Raw genomic sequence first — 19096 nt, forward strand, 5'->3', positions numbered from 1 at the left:
AAACTGATTCCTCCTGGAGAAAAGTTCATTCTTAGGTGCACGTGTGTGTGTGTGTGTGTGTGTGTGTGTGTGTGTGTGTGTGTGTGTGTGTGTGTGTGTGTGTGTGTGTGTGTGTGTGTGTGTAGCTAAAAAGTCATCACAAATCCTTCAGCAATTCACTGCCTCTCCTAAACAATCAAACATTCCTGTGGTCCTTTCCAAAAATTCCAATCGGTCTCATAAGGAATTGACATTAACTTCATGATACATCTAAAAAAGTGGATCAGATCAGCTTTTGTTTTGTTCAGTCTGCTTTCCACTGATTTCTGAGAAAAACCTGTATGAAAAGTCCTAACAGATGTCTTTGTGTTTGGTGAACTCTGGTTTTAAAAATCTGCATTTTAAAGCCAAACATCTGCACAACTGAGGTAGAATGAGACACAAGAGGGAAATCTTAGATTACACAAAAAAACACAATAAACCGGAGCATAGTTACAGTGACAACCATGATGAAGTTCATCACCTGTTCAGCTGAATCAGACAGTGAACTAGTGAATTCCTCATTAGATATATGGCTGTGAAAATGTTTTCAGGCACTTTATATGTGTAGATTCTTATCCATCACACAATACTATCAGGGAGGCGTTTGATTCTGTCCCAAATTAATTCTGCAGCAGGACAACAAGCCCAAACACACAGACTATCTTCAGCGACGAGAAGAACAAGGAGTCCTGCAACAGATGGTCTGGCTCCCACAGAGCCCTCATCGGCATCACGGAGTCAGTCTGGGATCACATGAAGAGACAGGTACCTTGAAAAACTACTGGTGTACCAGGGAGAACTGGTGCTGCTAGGCAAAGCAGGGTCACAGCAAATATTGATCTGATTTAGCTTTTTTTCTGTTTCCTGCACTTTGTATGAAACTAACTGCTAAAATAAAAACTATTCCTGCATTGATTTTGAAAGGATCCTCACTTTTTTTTAAAAAACCTTTTGCACAGTGTTGTAACACCTCTGCTCTTTGTCCTTGAAGGTTTAGATTTCATATAAATCATTTTTAACACTATTTTTCTGATGTTTGTCTTTTTCAGGCAAAGTATCTGAGAGGACTGACAGTTTTTATTTAAATTTCACTGTGGATGTAAACTACAATTAAAGAGGAATATAATGATGTTTACAATCAAAACTTCAGAAAAGGCAAGCTGATGTATAACTTTTAATGCCAACACTGTTAAAGGGCCTGTATTCAGAAACTGAGCCTTAAAACGAGCCATCAGGACTTCCTGTAACTTTGTGATGTAACAACAAAGCAGTCACTGCTCTCAGTCATGCCCCAAGCCCCGCCCACCTGGACCCACCATCCAACCTTGCAGGATTTGGTTTCTCTGAGTGTTTTACCTGAAATCTGCTCTATTTTTATTCGATCAATCAGAAAACAGTCAGCCAATCAGAAGAGAGGCTCAGAATCTCCTCTCTTCTGATTGGCTCACTGACCTGTTGTTACTAGAGCTCCAGAGAGAAGAGAGAAGAGAGGAGATGTAAAACTACACTGAGATGGTTTTTGGTTCTTAAAATCACAAATATATCTTCTTATGGATCAACACTTCAAATAAAAGACAGGAGAAGATGAAAATATGGAACTTTAAAGTCACTTGTTGCTCTCACTTTTTTTCAATTAAATGTTTCACACTAAAGTCTAAGCTTCAATAAGAAACATTGTGCCACTGGACCAAAGAAAGCCTCCATGTAATGTGGCTGAATGTCACATGACCACATATCAGAAAGTTGCTTGAATCTGCCTGCTGTGGGGTTTCAGTGTTTCTCCTATCTAGACAAGCACCAGGGGAAAAGACCAACTTCATAGCAACTTCTTAATATACACCACAATACAAGAGGAGTTTAATTTATGCTAATGTAAATGGAAACCACAAACCAAACTAGGCCACTTTCCTAATGTAGCTGACTATTTCAGCTCTCGGGGAACTCCCTGAGACGCAGCAACTGTGCGGCAATAAATCTAATTCATTTGCATTTCCCAGTTTAAAGCTCTCTGGTGCTACTGGTTCTCCTGCATTCCTACTCCAGCGTCACCTCTGCAAACAGTGTGGCATGACACGTATAAAACAAAACACACAAAGATTGACGCCCTTTTAACACTTTCAGCCTCTCCCAGGCTGAACCTCGGGAGCACTGTCGCCTGAGCTCGTAAATATGCTGCTCTCGTCTCATTAACTGTCATTTAGGAGGCAACAGTCAGTCGTAATGAGTCAAAGTCACGCTCAGGAGAAGAATTTCTGCTGAGAGATGATGTAAAGCAGAAAGGGACAGCTGGTTTTGGAGCTCATCCATGTGTTTGTGAAGGTCACGATTTCAACTTATTTTCAGATGTTTATCATACCAGAGAACCAAGTCTTCCTGTGTTTGTTTAAGTCATTAAAGTAGCACGCACTTCTACGCAAAACCCCATCTGACTTTTCTGCATTTCAACCAGACATCTGCAGCATCAAACGGCTCAACAGAGACACACAGGTCAGTCAACAGTACAGTATGTATTCCCAAATCTATCCCGGTGCTGTCTATTTTCTCCGACCTCGAGCCCCGAGCCCCCAGCTGCCTCCAAAACCTTCCAGAAAAACCTCATTTACAAGCTGACACTATCAACAACTGATCTCTGTTTGGCTTTTTGGCACAAGCTAAAGTGTGGATGTTCAGCTGACTTCACGGTGTTGCATCACGGCCAACGATCTGTAAAAGCATTTCCTCTGTTTTCCCCCACTACACGCTCGTCTGTTCAGTCCAGGCCATGTGGGCTCACAGTAACGTGAAAATGTTGCTCTAACCTGCAATCATAGCAGAGCTCTGGTCTCTGCGGAGAGAAATAGCATCCAGCTCAAGTTGCCTTTATCACCTGGCATCTCCTCCAGTCATTTAATAGTCTGGAAGAGTCCGATGACGGTTGGTGCTGTGACGTACAATAAGCTGCAGTCACTGATCAGTAAGTTAAAAAGACGCCCTGTGAAGATTTTGACCACCGTGAAGCAATGTTTTTATGTGTAACTCTTTGTTTTGTTTGCGCACGAGGACATAGGTGCACATGTGCGAGCATGTTTGTGCCGCATTACACAATCCTGCCAATGGTTTCACACTTTCCCACTGATTTACAGGTGGCGGCAACATGTCAAGAAACACAGAGACGTGCCAAAAAAAAATTCAAGGAAGAAGAAGAAGAGGACTGCTGGCAAGTAAACATGGATGTGAATAATTCAGGAATCACAATGTAAGAGAAAAATATGCTACCGCTACCAAGCTGTGGGACACTGTTAACACTGAGGCAACCTTACACCTTAGAAAACTTTTTTTAAACTTCAGTTTAACTTGTTTTTTGTCACTGTAGAGCTGTAACAGTTAGGCAACTAAGCAAACTTTCAAACAAAAATGCCCCAAATTTTTCTGGTTCCATTTTCTCAAATGTGATCATTTGCTGCTTTTATCCGCACATCTGACTGTGTGAAAGGTGCGTTCAATTCAGAAAGTGTGTGTGGGATTTTGTCTTGCTCTCTTACTGCTGGTATATTTATTTTAGTATGACATCTAATGCTTTTCTCTGTCTTAGCAAACTGAATTTTAACATTTGTTTTTGAGTTTAAACTGTTGGATCAGACAAAACTCAAGCAGTTTGTGGAAATTTAAGAAAAACTGTGATGGCCATGTTTCAATATTCTCTGATATTTTAATGACCAAATGATTAACCATGAAAGTAATCGTCAGATTAATCAGTAATCATAACGGTCAGTAGTTACCTACCTACTCTATTAAACATTGTATTTTATTGCTTTAACTATTTCTTTAAGGTTCTTCTTCTTCATCAAAATGAAGACAACTCTCTTTCAACCACGCTTCTCGCTGCATCTTGTCCTGTGTGTGTTTTTAAAGTTAGAAATTCTCCTTTTTGTAAAACACTTCTTTGTATGAGTTGTGTTTGATAAATTTCATTTTATTATCTTCATCATTGCAAACAAGAGGATGTGGCTCAAACAGCACAGTCAAAGAAAAAGAATGATGAACACTGTTTTTCCACTTATGGGTTCCCACATCAGGTGTTGTATTTGTTAACACGTCTATCTATCATTTGCTTATTAAATGTTCATATAAGGCTTATAAATGCTCCATCAACAGACAATCAAGTTTTGCCTCCTCATTTGTTAAACTGTTATTTTCTGTATCCAGTTTAAATTTGCTGCAGCAGATATTTAATTTCCCCACACAGAAGCAAGTCAAACCTCGCTGCATCCGAAACTCTGCTCCATCATAAAACAATTCATTCTGCCTTGTCACAGTTTTCGCTGTGTGACAATAAATCCACATATCTGACATGGCTCTCGACAGGTTAAGCGAGGTGCAGATAAATGATAGTTCCTTTCTTTGCTTAAAGGTGTGCCAACGTGATTTACGACAGTCTTAAACAATTAAAACTCTGTGAAATCCTTGTTGTGCAGACTCCACAACTCCAAAATTACCATCTTGAGGCGTCTGATCCTGCTGAAAGGGACAACACAGTCTGGTGGTAGAGCTGTTTACCGAGCTCGTCTTCCTGCTTGCATTAACAAACCGTGAGCTTCCAAGTCTCCGAGCTGCAGGAGGCAAATGGATTTCGACATGGAGATGGCGAGTGCGCAGATTGATCATCTTTGCCATTTGAATAATCAGCTTAGTGCATGGTGAGAGTGCAACGCACGGGGAGCACACTGTCACTGTCTTATAATAACACATAAAGGTCACCGCTCCAGTTGCTGCAACCCTGGTTCATCTGATAGTTTACAAACTTTATTCACTCTTTGCTCATCAGCTGTTTGTGGCTTCAAATGTCAGCATGGACTAACTGTTTGTACAATGTGGACTTCAATACCCAGAAATCCTGTAACTAACTGACACGGTTATGCTTCACAGCAAAAGAAACCAGAGGGTGTAACAATGCTGAGTCCTGCTCGCTCTCAGCTGTTTGTATTTCACTCAGGTTCAGATTCTTCGCTCTGTAGGTGGATAAACGGACAGACCTGGCAGAACAATTTCATTTTGGGCAAATGGGCTAAATCTTCAGCGTCCTACTGTGTGATCTGACTGTAAAATGGGTTTTTCTGTTGTTTTTGTCTCTGCGAGGATTGATAATTATTGAGGACAGGATGTGGGAGCCTGGGAGGACTTATGTGCCGGCAGTCATAAACCTATCAATAGTCATTTTATGATGGCGGAATTGGACTGGAAGTTAGAAATTAGGTTTTTCAGGACCAAACTAGTCGTGTCTACATTTGACAACAGCTCCACAGCAGCTTCATACTGGAGGAAGTGTGCAGTGATAGAAGGTCGTTTGCATCTTTTGTGGGACTGTTCAGCTTTACAGGGGTTTTTGGAAAAAAAAAAAAAAAATCTAAGGGGAGATTCAAAAGAAATAATGAAAACTGAAATCCTACTGCAGATCTAACTTTATTATCCCCAAAGGGATACGGATTTGCAACAAAGACATGCACATTTTGTGAGAAACATGCACTTTAAAAACACGATTTTCTGTCAAAGTTTAATATTTTACAGGCAAAAACAATTTATTATCCAGCAATTTTTTGAAAAAAAGTATTGCACACACTTAAAAGCTAAATTTCTCCATGACTGACCACACCGCAAGCTAGCAGTCAAGAAGATTACAACATTAGCTAGCTCCTGACATCATTCACTAAAAAGGACGCATAGTGAAAAATACTTCTACACACAATCAAGTATTGCAATAGTGCAAATGACACCACAGAGCTTTTCAACCAGAGGAATATTATGTGAAAGTGCAGCAGCAAAAACAACAGCGCCCTCCATTTATGACTTAAAATGAGACCATCATGCAAATTTGCATGTAAAAGTTGTAGTTGACGCTTCAGCACAAATCTGCTGTTAGCAAGGTCTCAATTCATATCAATTGAACATGAGAATTTCAGTATCCTAAATGCGACTAAATGAGACTCTTATTGATCTCGAGAAAAAAAATCCTCCAAACTGGCTCAAACAGACCCAATAACTTGATGTACACCTGTCTTACGTTTCTGTTACTTTTCTGCACAGGTTCTGAGCTAATTTCTAAAACATTTGGAAAATAAAATGAGAATAAAAGCCTGTTTCCATCAACTACCTTTGTTTTTATAATTTCTGGGGCTTTCAGGAGGATTGGTGGCCTGTAAAGGTGAGTGGCGGCAGGATGTAAATATTAGGTTATCAGGATGTAATATACAGTATAAAAAACAGAAGCAAGCACTATGATTAGCACCGCAACGATTAGTCAATTAAATTTTTAATTGATCAAAGAAAAATAATTGGCAACTATTTCAGTGATTAATAGTTTTAATCATTTTTTAATCCTTGTTTTTTTTTGGCTCCAGCTTCTGAATACCTTTGGGTTTTGGACTGTTGGTTGTGCAAAATAAGATATGTGAAGACGCCACCCTGGGCTTGGTGAGTCACAGTGAGGAATTTATAAAAAGGTATTGTTCCCAATTTACAACTTTTATACACAAAACACTTTGAGGGAAATAATCAACAGATTATTCGATCATGAAATGAATCATTAGTTGCTGCTTTAACTGTGACATCAAACTATATTAAAAATCTCTTTTGTTTCCATTAGCTTTTATTGGAACTTTCACAACAAAAGAAATCTGCAAATTATCAAAGGCATGGAAACTTACTCATACGCTGCAACAAGTCTACACAATCTGACCTATTACAGCACAACTACAAATGAAAATTGAGTGTTTTTCTCAAATACAGACTCCAATAATTTTGCCCTTGAGACTAACTGAATGATTAGACATAGAGAGCTGTGTTTGAAAAGACTTTTTCAACTGAGAGCTCAATGTCAAAGTTTGTTCGTGCATCTTTAAGACAGCTTTCTTGAATTATTAGTTTGAGACAAACTCCCTTTAAATTCAGACCAGCACTACCAGACACTTTACGACACTTATAATAAACTGTCATCTGGATTTACTTCAGGTCACAGTTTCGCAGAGATGAATGTATCCGAATGAAAGTCAACAGTCTGACAGAAACACTGTATTAAACAACTGACATGTCTTATTTCTATGAAACTGGAAGAGCAGACAGTTTCTTGTTTATAATATCCACGCTGGAGTGAATGTTTGGTGCAGAAGATGATGGTGATCATTTTGCTAAAAGTTGAGTTCAGAGGAAAAAAAAAATTAAAATTTCTAAGCTTCAGCCTCTTTTATCTGACTATTTGCAGTTTTTTTCTCTATATTATTTCATAAACTGAATCCCTTTGGGTTTTCTAACTTTTGTTCAGACAAATTAACCAATAAGACTTAAAAACACTGGGCTCTAGGGTCTTGCAGTGGCAGTATGCCCTTATTTTCCGAAATTCTCAGACTAAGAAAGGGTTCAGTTAAATAAAAACAAAAACATTTCAATGCCGCTAACTTCTTTGAAACATGTGGGCAGTGAGGCAGATCTGAAGTCTGATTGTTTAGATTTTTTTCCTCATATTTTGAAAGTAAGTCTGAGGTTACAGAGATGCTCAGTAAGACAAGGCAGTGCATTCAGTTTTTCCTTTTTTTTTTTAACTATAAAAAAACAGCAACAGAAACAAAAATATCCAAGGCAGGAACATTTAAAAAGACTGACCAGCTCTTTTGTGCACCACAGAAAAAACCGGAGTAAAAATATCGGCCATGGCTGTCATCTAAGCCTCTGAGAATTTACTGGCAGAAATAAAATACAGATGCAAAAACAGACAGGTACACAAGCTTTAGAGATGCAATAAGGCAGGTGAGCATCAAATAAAACGACACTGCTGTCAAACTCAAATGCCATTTGCCACAGAGGACATCACTAAATCACCGCTGAGTCCCAGCTGAGTGAAAATTCACAGTTTAGCCGGGCTGATTTATTCATTTATTAATATTACAAGGACGCTGTCAAATTTTATCATGACTCATAATGTGATCCAAAGGATAAGGCCAAGATAGCCATTTTGATATCCAGATGAGTCTGCGAATTTATCAGTGTTTGACTTGAATAATGAAAAACTGGATGTTGTAACTTTGTTGTAACCTGACAAACTCAAGCACTAAATGAAGCCTGTTTCTCAGAACCACTTATTTTTAAGCTGCATTGATAAATATTTTATCTATTAACATTGAATCAAATGACTATATTTAATGTGAAATGAGTCACCGGTAGAGACAAACTACTGGAAAATTATCAACCAACATAGCTTTAATTAGCCTCTTTTAGCTCATTGTTTACAGCACATTTATTATAAGGTTCAGTCTCAACTGGTTTCCAATATCACCAGCAACTGGCTTTGTAAATTAGGTGGAGAATTTAGCAGCTAAAGCAGGTCTGCTGCTTGTGTAAATGGACTGTCAGCTAACACATTAACCTTTATAAACCACACCAGAGAGCAAGCCAACTGTCAGTGAACAATACAACTGTCCAACTTGCTAACTAGCAGTTAGCAAGATAGCTGTACACCTGTCAGTTAGCAAACACTGTCAGTTAGCAAGATAGCTGTACATCTGTCAGTTAGCAAACACTGTCCGTTAGCAAGATAGCTGTACACCTGTCAGTTAGCAAACACTGTCCGTTAGCAAGATAGCTGTACACCTGTCAGTTAGCAAACACTGTCCGTTAGCAAGATAGCTGTACACCTGTCAGTTAGCAAACACTGTCAGTTAGCAAGATAGCTGTACACCTGTCAGTTAGCAAACACTGTCCGTTAGCAAGATAGCTGTACACCTGTCAGTTAGCAAACACTGTCCGTTAGCAAGATAGCAGTACACCTGTCAGTTAGCAAACACTGTCAGTTAGCAAGGTGACTGTCCAGCTGTCAGTTAGCAAACACTGGCAGTTAGAAAGATAGCTGTACAACTGTCAGATAGCAAACACTGTCAGTTAGCAAGCTAGCTAGCTTGGTCACTAACGAGAAAATAAGTTCACACATTTGATTCAAAACCATGTATTTTCTACAGGTTAAAGATATCTTCCTTGATCTGAACTCTGAAAGCTTTTTGTTCCCTCAAAGATCAGCACCAAAACTATTTGCTATTGGTCAAAAGTTCAAATCTGCACTGAAGTCAACCTTGATATAAAAGATTATTGGTGCTTACAAGTAGTCAAACATAAACATTAGCAGTATTTTCTTTGTTGAACAGCCCACAGGCTATTTACTTGGTATAAGTTCGGGTTACATCAATGTCTGCCACAACATGTTTTGAAACACTTTACTGTGACACAGTAACTTACATTAACTATCCATTTACTAACCCATTTTATTCATAACCTCACTAAATGGGACTAGAACATGAATGTATTTCAAGTATTTTTTTACAAAAATGTTTTCTCCAGTTGCCCTCACTGTGTCACCAAAGGTGGCTGCTGGGTTTGTGACATAACTGAGCACCTTGTAGCGTCTTTCATCTACATATATATATATATATATATATATATATATAGAGACGGACCAGTTGAATGCTGCAGGGTGGCTTAAGTGAAGGACAGGGAGGACTGGATGAGTATTGAGCTGGTGTTGAGCTGTTGTACCTTTGAGATGAGCTCGTCGTGATTGGCCAGGTGCGCCCGGCAGTGGATGCAGCTGTAGGTGCGATGGCAGGTCGGCAGGTAAGCCTGGAAGGTCTTAGACTTGGTCATCTTCACCATGTCAGTGGGGCAGGGCTCCTCGCTGGTGTCAGGGCTGGCACTGGAAGAGTTGCAGCTCTGCTGGACTTGCTGACAGAAGAAACACTGGAAGATGCAAGCAAAAGCCGTCGTTGTTGTGGAGTGGGTGTGTGGCACGCTCCACACAGACACCACAGGAGAAAATCAAACCTGCGGGGGAAAAGGAAAAGAGAGCTGTGGTGAGAGGCATGTTCCATATTTCGTATTTTTAGAACTCATGATTTTGATTGCATTTCCAATATGAACACAGCTCATTTGTTGAAGCAATCATTTGATTACAATCATCTATTATGTGATTACAATCGCATGTTGTTGACTGCCATCATGGCTGCATGGTGATGTAACTTAATATTATGACAAGCCAAACAAACCCTTGTTCATAAGAAGACACATAACATGCTTCACTTGGTACCAAACAATTTTTTTATTCATAGTTTATGACAGGAGCAAGTCTTTGTTTGTTCTGTCCCACTGGACCGATAGATGGAGGATTACTGTGGCCTCCGAGATAAAGATAAGGTGTTTTTGTTTGCTTGCCTGTCAGGAACATCAACCGATCATTCATAAAATCCCTCATAAAATCCTTAGAAAGACAATCGATGTATCTTTAATCTTCTGAAAGTTGTCTTACAGACTTTGTTGTAACTGCAACAACAGTTTGTGTGAGATTGTACTCCCCATGTCAGTTACTAAAATCTGGGAATAAAAGGCTGATGAGGCAGGTCACATGAGCCAGTAGATGGTCAGACAGGTTGTAAACAAGCCAACAGCTGAGCCACATTATCTAAACCACTTTATTTGGAGGTACAACTGAAAGCAAGAGCATCTGAAATGTTGGTAACAATCTTTCATTACTCAGGAACTGTGTGTACACAACTAGGCCAATTGTGGTAGATCAGTCTATAAACTGTGATGAATGTTTTGAACAGCATTTGCCTTTTTTATCCTCTACAGTTAAAAGTTTGGCTAACCTGGGGGGTTGTTTACAACCTGTCAAAACATCTGTGCTCATTTTTCTTGCTCAGTCAGACCTCTTTTTATTTTATTTTTTCTTACCTCTTTGTGACTACATTTCCATATCTAAGCAATTAACTCAGTGAGTACAACTATCCTAATCAATAGAAACGATACGTCAAACCTACAAAAAATAACGTAAAAGTTTAAATAAACCACAGTAATCCTTTCAATAAGTAATAAACCAGAATAATTGTTTTTAAAATTAATAAAAACAAACATAAAAAGCAACGGGAAGACAAAAATATATATATAAAGCTAGAACCAAAATTATATCTCTAAACAGGCAGGCCTGTCAGAGAATGAGCTCTACAGAAACGAACGCATACCAGTTCAGTACATACACAGGACAGACTAGAATAGCCGATGAGACAATGCAGCCAAGACACAATGAGTGAGTGACCTTTTGAAGGGACTCACCGATTGACAAAAACATCTCTGCAGGTGTATAACTAAATATTATATTCAACTATTCACCTGAATGAAGAGACCTGTTCCACCTCCTACTGTACTGCTATCTGCACTTTGGTGTGGGGTTGATGAAGTTTGAGGCTAGAGAGGTGTTTACATTTGTACTGTCTTATTTTCAGCTGTACAGAAGATGCTATAAAAATAATGTTTGATAAAGCTGCATTAGTTGATTTTTTGCCACTTGTGGGAAGCAATAAACACGGCCTTGTGAAGTTGTTATTGTTCATGTGTTAGCGAACAGTTGCTTTTAATCCTGCACACACGGACTAACATTAGCATTCAGAAGCTGCTTATTTAGATGCAGCTTTAAAGTGAGACTATCTAACTTTAAAAATACAAAACAGCACATTAATTCTCCTTTAAATTAAAAGCTGAATTTGAAAGTTGAAAAGCTTAAGGTGGCTAATTCTAAGCTAAATTTGGTTAGACACAGGCTAGTTGTTTAACATAATTAAGTCAGTTTATTGACATTATGATGCTTCTCTGCTTGTGTTGCTACGGTTACACCATTTTAGGATTTATCATTATCATGTAATTGCAACTTGTGGCCACAGTGGCCGCTGTTCAACAAAAGTTTCACAGCCTAGCTTCAAAAAGTATTTCAAAAAGTTAAAATTACCTCCCTCTAAATCAGCTGCTACATTAAAATGCTACTTTTTTTATCCGTAACAATGATTAAATAATATAATATATAATAAGATAACACTGACAAAGGCCATTTTTTCTATAAAACCGCTTAAAGCACATGAAGTAGATTTTGTTTATAATACCTGAACCAGCTGCACCAGCCATTAAGTTCAAACCAGTAAGTGTTTACAAAGCATAATTAAGTTAAAAGGGTTGCACACCAAATATTTCTTACATAGAAATTAGTTGTTACTAAATATTTACACCCAGTAACTTCCAGGTGTAACTGTTGTGAAGCTAACTGAAAAAAACAGCTAACGTTAGCTTGCTAATATCTGAACCGTTTAGTGTGAACAGTAAAAGACAAAACAGTGTATGATTGATAAATCTGACCTGAAACCTGATAAATGCTGTTTAATAATGATGTAAACCTTAAAGATTTAAAATAACATTTCACTAAAACAACATGACGTAGCTTCAATTAGCTACTAAACATTGCGTCAGTAACCTAGTGAATAACGTCAGTTAGTTGGTTAGCATAATCTGAGACTTCCCACTCTCTCATTCTGAACTGTATGAACACTAACTCTGACACACTTACTTCTCTAGGTCTGTAAAGTAAAACAACAGAAAAGAAAAGTAAAACAAAGTAATACACATTTATAACTTTTGTGCCTGTAAAACTTGCTTGATTGGAGAATACCATAAATGTTTTCCAAGCAACAAATGTAGCCTGTACATTACTGAAGTCTTTACTAACTAAGACGTTTCTTAGATTTTAATGGTGCAAACCAATTTCGTAAATGCTGCTTTTACTTCTTTTGCTGTGAATGTCAGCATTGCTCTCACAATCACCTGTCAGTCAAACAAAGAGGGCGGGACTTTGACTCTTTGGGCTTCTGTTGTTGATTAAAATTAAACTGCATAAGTGGTGCTGTTTCTCTGTTCAACCACAGTGGCTTTCACTTCTTGTATTTAACTCAAATACATAATTGAAAACACTTTCTGTGAACCTCAAGATCTTCTTCTCCAAAACAAAGACCAATATGACACTGGTGACAGCAAGAAGTACTTTGTTTACACTACTGTATATTTCACAACAATTTCATAGTTTGTCACCTGAAACATCTTTTGAAAGAATATTTGTACCTTACAACATACGACAGACATTGTCAGTGTCAGGGTTTAATTTTCATCATTTGACTGATAACCTAAGTGTTGGCATCGAGGGGGAAAAAGAAACTACTTTGTGTTCTTAAAAATAACTATTTTTATGTTAAAAACATTGTGTCTACCGCAGCCCACCGGCTCAACAGTGACTGTCATCAGCAACAGGCAGGACAAAGGTTGCACCTTGTAAAAAACAAAAACAAACAATAAACATCAATAACCCTGCATCCCTGAAAGTGAAAAAACAATAAAGAGAACGAGCTTCAGCAGCTCTAGAAGTTTCCAGTTGAGCTCAATGTGCTGCAACAGGAAGAGCAGCGCCGAGACAGAAGCCAGCAGCCAGACAAGAAAACAAAGGAGCTTCCGCAACTCAACAGGAAGCAGCCATGACGCAACGCTGAGCATGGCTGCTCTGCAAACACACACACACACACATATATATATAAACACACACACACACACACACACACACACAGACACACGTATATAAACACACACACACACATATATATATATATATATAAACACACACACACACACACACACACACACATATATATAAACACACACACACACACACACACACACACACACACACACACATAACACGGCTGGGAAGGTGAGAAGTGACAACACAACGCGGTGCCCCAGACGAGCCATATTTACATACATACTGTATAATCTGCACAGGTGCCTGAGCCATAATCCCTGCATGAAAAGGACAAAATCCCCTTTCTGAATTAGCCCAGTTTAACCTCAGTGGCACGTGCGTGGGGAAAGGTAAACACACACACACACACACACACACACACACACACACACACACACACACACACACACACACACACACACACACACACACTCAGGAGTTTCATTATTCGTGTGCCACACTTCAACATAATCACCATCAATGATTAAATCATCTTTGTGCAGTGCATCCTTAGAGAGACAGGGTTGTCACTAACACACAGACAGACAATAGCATGCTGTTATTTGCATCTAACCCCCCCCACCACCGCCACCACCATCAATACACACACACTGACAGCGTGACATGACGCACACACGTTACTTTCATCTTCATAAATGCCAAATAAGGAGAAATAAACATAATCTTGTTGGTTTGTTTGTTTCCCTTGTGAAGCCAAGTTGCTGTCTTCCAAGTGTTTGACAGCGCATGGCGTTTATGGTGTTCACTTTTTAGGGTGTTTCTTTGCATTTTCCAGTTTTTATTTTTATAATAACAACTGTAAAATACTTCAAAATTGAGTGTGTAATCCTACAAGATCATTTCCTGCCACCAGAGCTTGTGTCTCTTTTGTTTCAGCCTTCCTCATCACCTGTACCAGGTCACATTTTGATTTCAACACTGTTGTTTTGATGGATAAACAAAAGAGAAACTGCATTTACACAACAACAACAACAGGAGAGGTGAGTGGAGTGGACAGGTTAACCCAGCAGGAACAGCTGATAGTCAAACTGAGCAAAGTGAAAACAAAGAGGCAGCACACTGTGCGTCTCTGGTAACCACTAACAGGAAGAAGAGTGTCCAGACAAAAGACTCGCTGCATCAAACCCCAAAAACAACAAATTTACGACACAACATGCGTTTTAACAGCAATATTTAGAATCTAAAGAAGTTCAACTTCACATTAAAGGCTTTTGCAACTTCCCTCCTTCCTCTTATTTCTCCAAACCTCCTCTTCTAAATGTGTTTATCCCCAACAAAGAGCACGACGCCAGCTCAAATGCAACAGTGTCGCTACGCTGGCTGGTTTGTTTTCCGAGCCTGATGCGGTCTGTGAATCCAGCACGACACCAGAACCGCGTTTGCTGCTTTTAGTTTCTTTTCTTTCAGGGTTTTTGTTGTTATTGTTGTTGATGTTGTTTGTTTAGAGGTAAACATTGCACTGCTGCTGCTGCTGCTGTACTCACCACCTGGATCAGATCTGAGCAAAACGCAGCTTGGAGGAAAAACTGCTTGCTGAAGAAAGAGAGAGATGTTTTCTTTTCTTTAAGTTAAATTAATGATTGTCGTCGTCCCAGGCTCTGGTCCATGGGTGATGCTGCCAGATGGGAACTTATTGTTGTGTCCTTTGGGTGCTGACGGATCTCATTTTTCCTAACACGGGCTTTTGTTGTGTCTTTTGTGTGCGTAATAGACTGGCCTGGTTACTTTGGTAAGAAACGTCACCACGTGGGAGGGAGATGGAGCTTTGATTGACAGCTCGGCCAGCCAATCGGTTGCTGCGCTGCCTTCAGGCTCCCGTGGGAAAGATGGAAACCAAGTTGAGAGGATTATTCAGGTGGAAATAAAAGGTTTTATTTCTTTTTGGCTCCATTTATTTTATGTTTTATTCGAAGTTCTTTTACTCTTTTATATGTTTTCAAGCATTTCTACTTCCATTCCCTCCCATGTAATTTTTCTATCTAGTTATTTATCATAACTTCCTTCTCTAGTTTGATGATCGATTAATCGTTGAACTAAATTTCAAGCAAAAATTCCAAATATTTGACCATTCCTGATTCTCAAATTTGAGGCTTTACTGTTCTTCTTGGTCTTACATTATAATAAACTGAATATATTGCTGGGTTTTGGGTTGTTGGTCAAACAAAATGAAACATTTATATAAGTCACCTTTGATCTAGGACACTGTAATGGGCATTTCCCCACAGATTTAATACCTTTTACTTTTATTTTTGACTCATAGCTGCTCATGGTACAAATATATCGTATACTAGTTTTCAAGGTTACTTATCCATAGGATGCAACTGTTCACCTACTTTTTGCTGCTCTGACCCTTCAATTTCCCCGAATATGATCAATAAAGGTCACCTCAACTAAAAATTTAAGCTATTCTTATTGTAAATAATCTACATTGGCTCCAACTTCACGATCTACTTAGTTGTTCAGCTTAAATAGAAACACCATAATAGTGCTGCTTTTGCATGCTTTCTATAAATAAAAGATCCTTTGAGTTTTTTTTTTATTTCCGCGTGTGTTTAATTGAGGTTTCAGGTAGTTTAATTTGACAACTGAACACCAACTTCTCCACTGAAGACATTTTAATAAAAGATATTTTGGATCTTCCAGAAACACTTGCTTGTTGCCTGCAGTGTTGTTCTGCTGTAAATCACAAACTCGAGTGCATCACATATAAAGTGTCTTTGTGTGAACTTTGCCCAAGTTGAGAATGATTTACTGCAAGCTACGAATTAAATAATGTATTCTATTTTCATAAAAAATAAAGCTCTCAAAGTTATTGTTTTGTTGTTGCTGAAGAGCTTATTTCCCATGCGACATGAACGCGCCACCAAGAGAAGGAGGGAGCGCGGAGATGCCCGGATGTGTAAATAAATACAAGATGAGAAAATGATCTCATTTTTCTTCCTATGATATTAAAAAAAAAAAATCGTTATTTTTCTATGTCATGTTTTGTTTCCCACCCACAGGTCTCTTTTTAAATGAAAAGCAAAATCTCATTTAGTTTCTCCTCGTTTTCAGCACATTCTTCAATTTGCTTTACAATTGTTTTCTTGATTAATTAGTTTATGGACTGATTAAGTGGCATTAGGGGTTAAAACCCTGTGATAAAAAGGATCCTCACATGTTTTATAAAAACAATAAAGCAGTCTGTTATTATCCTGACACCATATGGGAGGAGAAACAGCAGAAAGGTCAATTAAAAGTCAGAACTGAGCGCCATGGACAGAGTAAAGGAACTTTAAAGGATTATTGCTGGATGATATTTCCTGAAAAACAATCACACTGCTCTCTGTGGTTTTGCGCCAAAACACGCCTGCTGTCCTCATTAGTTAATTTTAGAGCCAGATCAATAGATTCCTCGAGTATTTCTTGAGGCTTTGCCATGTCAGAGATAAAAAATATATTAAATTATTGCTATTTTTAATTTTATAGATAAAAAAACAAAACAAAAAAGCAGCCTGATCGCCCCCACCATCCACCACCACCACCTCCTCCTCCTCTTCCTGCATCTGCTGCACTGTTTATGTGTCAGTACTGCATCATCCTGACACTGGACAGACCCACATCTGTAATATGATGCCATGAATGATGACACTAAATATATAAGCTAAAAATTAAACATAAATCTGGTACCTACCCCTAAACAAAAGCCTGCCCTCGTCCTACCCTTGCTGTCCTGACGTTGAGGACGCGCGTCAGCCTCAAGACTACAGCAACAATTCATCTGGTGTTTTTGTTTAGTTTTCTTTTTTTTACTGCCTTTGTTGCTGCAATACCTCGAAACCCTGAAATGTGTTGCTTCACCACGAGAGGAGGAGGATGCATGTAAACATAACGCTGCACACACACTGCAGCCCCCCTCCCCACCCCCCTTCAGAGGTGCAGGCTGTGTGCGCGTGAGCGTTATGAAATCCATCCTTTCACTGTGTTTTTGTCGTCGTCTGTTCACGTGGCATTTTAAGCCCCCCGAAAAAACTGACCGAGATCTGCGGCCGAACGGAAGCACGGATGATGATGATGATGATGATGATGATGATGATGATGGTGATCGTAACGGAGATGGAACAAATTATCATCTGAAAGGAGCTGCACGTCAGGGTTTTTGTTTTTTTTGTTTTTTGTTTTGCTCTTGAATGCAACTCGAAGATCAAATTGCACAACGTGTTTCATCAAAAAGACAGAGACGTTGTAACGCTATAGGCTAATTAATGTAAGAAGATTATTATAGGCCTACAGTTACATAAATCACACAAGTCTCATCGTAGCGCCACGTTTTAAGTTTCTAGGTGAATATTAAAGAGTATTATACAAATATTGCAACATTATTACCGGAATATTAAAGTGTTTTTAATGCCTTAAATAGTTTAGTGGTTCTGCATGCATCCCAAAATACAAGAGGCTAGACCCTATGACAAATAAAGGATGATAGCTCCTATAGAAAAACTATAAATCCCGTGGTGCAACAGGAAACAAAGATAAAATGCTATAAAAGTGTAATAACGGCTATAAAGTCACTACACTCACACTTTAAAGTGACTAAGGAGACAGCACAGTGGGATTACAGCGTTATTTCAGTAATTATTCGGACTAACACATGCGTGTCCTCCAGCCGGTCACTGGCTCAGCACTCACCCCAAGAACACTTCGCCCCCCCCCCCTTTGGAAACCAAAACAACACGGTGACGAAATCGGTATCTCCGCTGGAGCTGCAGGAGTGTGGATGTTAAAGTAAAAAAAAAAAAAAAGAAGAAATAAAATAGAGACACCTTCACCGTCCCATAAAGGCAGTAGCAGCCTGTGTAGGTCGAGCCGAGGGCCATTAAAAAGTCTCCACAAACATCAGTCTCCTCGGTGGATCCTCATGAAGCAAAGAGTCTCTGCGCTAAACCGTGAGATCTGCGGGGAATCTCCGTAGGTCCGGTTCAAGAAGAGTCCCATCCGTGAGGCGGTGAGAGTGTGAGCATGGTGGAGAAGCTTGCAGCGTTTTCAAGGGTTTTCACCTCTGTACCTTCAGCTCTCCGACATCAGCGGCAGGACAGGCCGAGCTGTCCCGTCTGCGGCCTTATTTATACTGAAATCCTAATTAGCTGTGGTGATGCGCAGCGCGCTCTGAATAATGCACTGGAACACCCAGGTCACCGGATCTGTCCAGTGTTGCTGTCCGCTGTGTTTCTCTACGTTTGCATTCTCATTGGGGTGAACGGTGTGAGCTGGTTTCAGGGTGAAACTTGTTCAGAAAGTGGAGATAAAGCGCTGTTTTTATTTGATCCAGCGGTGCTGCCTTTACGTGCTGTAGGACACAGGGAAGTTAGGATTTGAGCGCACAAGAAAAAACGTGGAACATGTCTTAACAAGTTCCCCTTTGGGGAGTTTAGTTCGTAGCCAGACATTAAACACATAAAACAGAAATAAACAGAAACAATCTATAGACAAACATAAAATCAATTAAAAAAATAACCTACTTTAAAACTCAAACATTAGAGCTAAAACTATATTAGGCCTATAATCAAAAATAAAACTCAGTAATAAAAGATGGCAAAAGAATGTGTGAAAACTTGTCTCCAAAGCTTTCAGGCACATCTTGAGGAAAACCACAATATGTGATTGAAAGCTTTGGAT

General features: G+C 39.1%; 1 protein-coding gene across 4 annotated transcripts in view; it reads right to left on the minus strand.

Annotated features, from left to right (window-relative positions):
* ypel1 (yippee-like 1) overlaps window positions 1-18959 on the minus strand; it is a 53892-nt gene extending 34933 nt beyond the window's left edge. Inside the window, exons 1-2 of one of the 4 annotated variants that reach the window (XM_056375596.1) lie at window positions 18244-18959; window positions 9574-9858 (exon numbers count right to left, since the gene is read on the minus strand). In XM_056375596.1, the coding sequence (XP_056231571.1) occupies window positions 9574-9690 (117 nt within the window). In that variant the 5' untranslated portion in view covers window positions 9691-9858; window positions 18244-18959. The other 3 variants (XM_056375598.1, XM_056375597.1, XM_056375594.1) reach the window with 3 other exon arrangements.
* Window positions 18960-19096: the final 137 nt, after the last annotated feature.

Source organism: Seriola aureovittata, chromosome 5 (genome assembly GCF_021018895.1).
Source record: "Seriola aureovittata isolate HTS-2021-v1 ecotype China chromosome 5, ASM2101889v1, whole genome shotgun sequence".
In the NCBI taxonomy this organism is placed as follows: Eukaryota; Metazoa; Chordata; class Actinopteri; order Carangiformes; family Carangidae; genus Seriola; species Seriola aureovittata.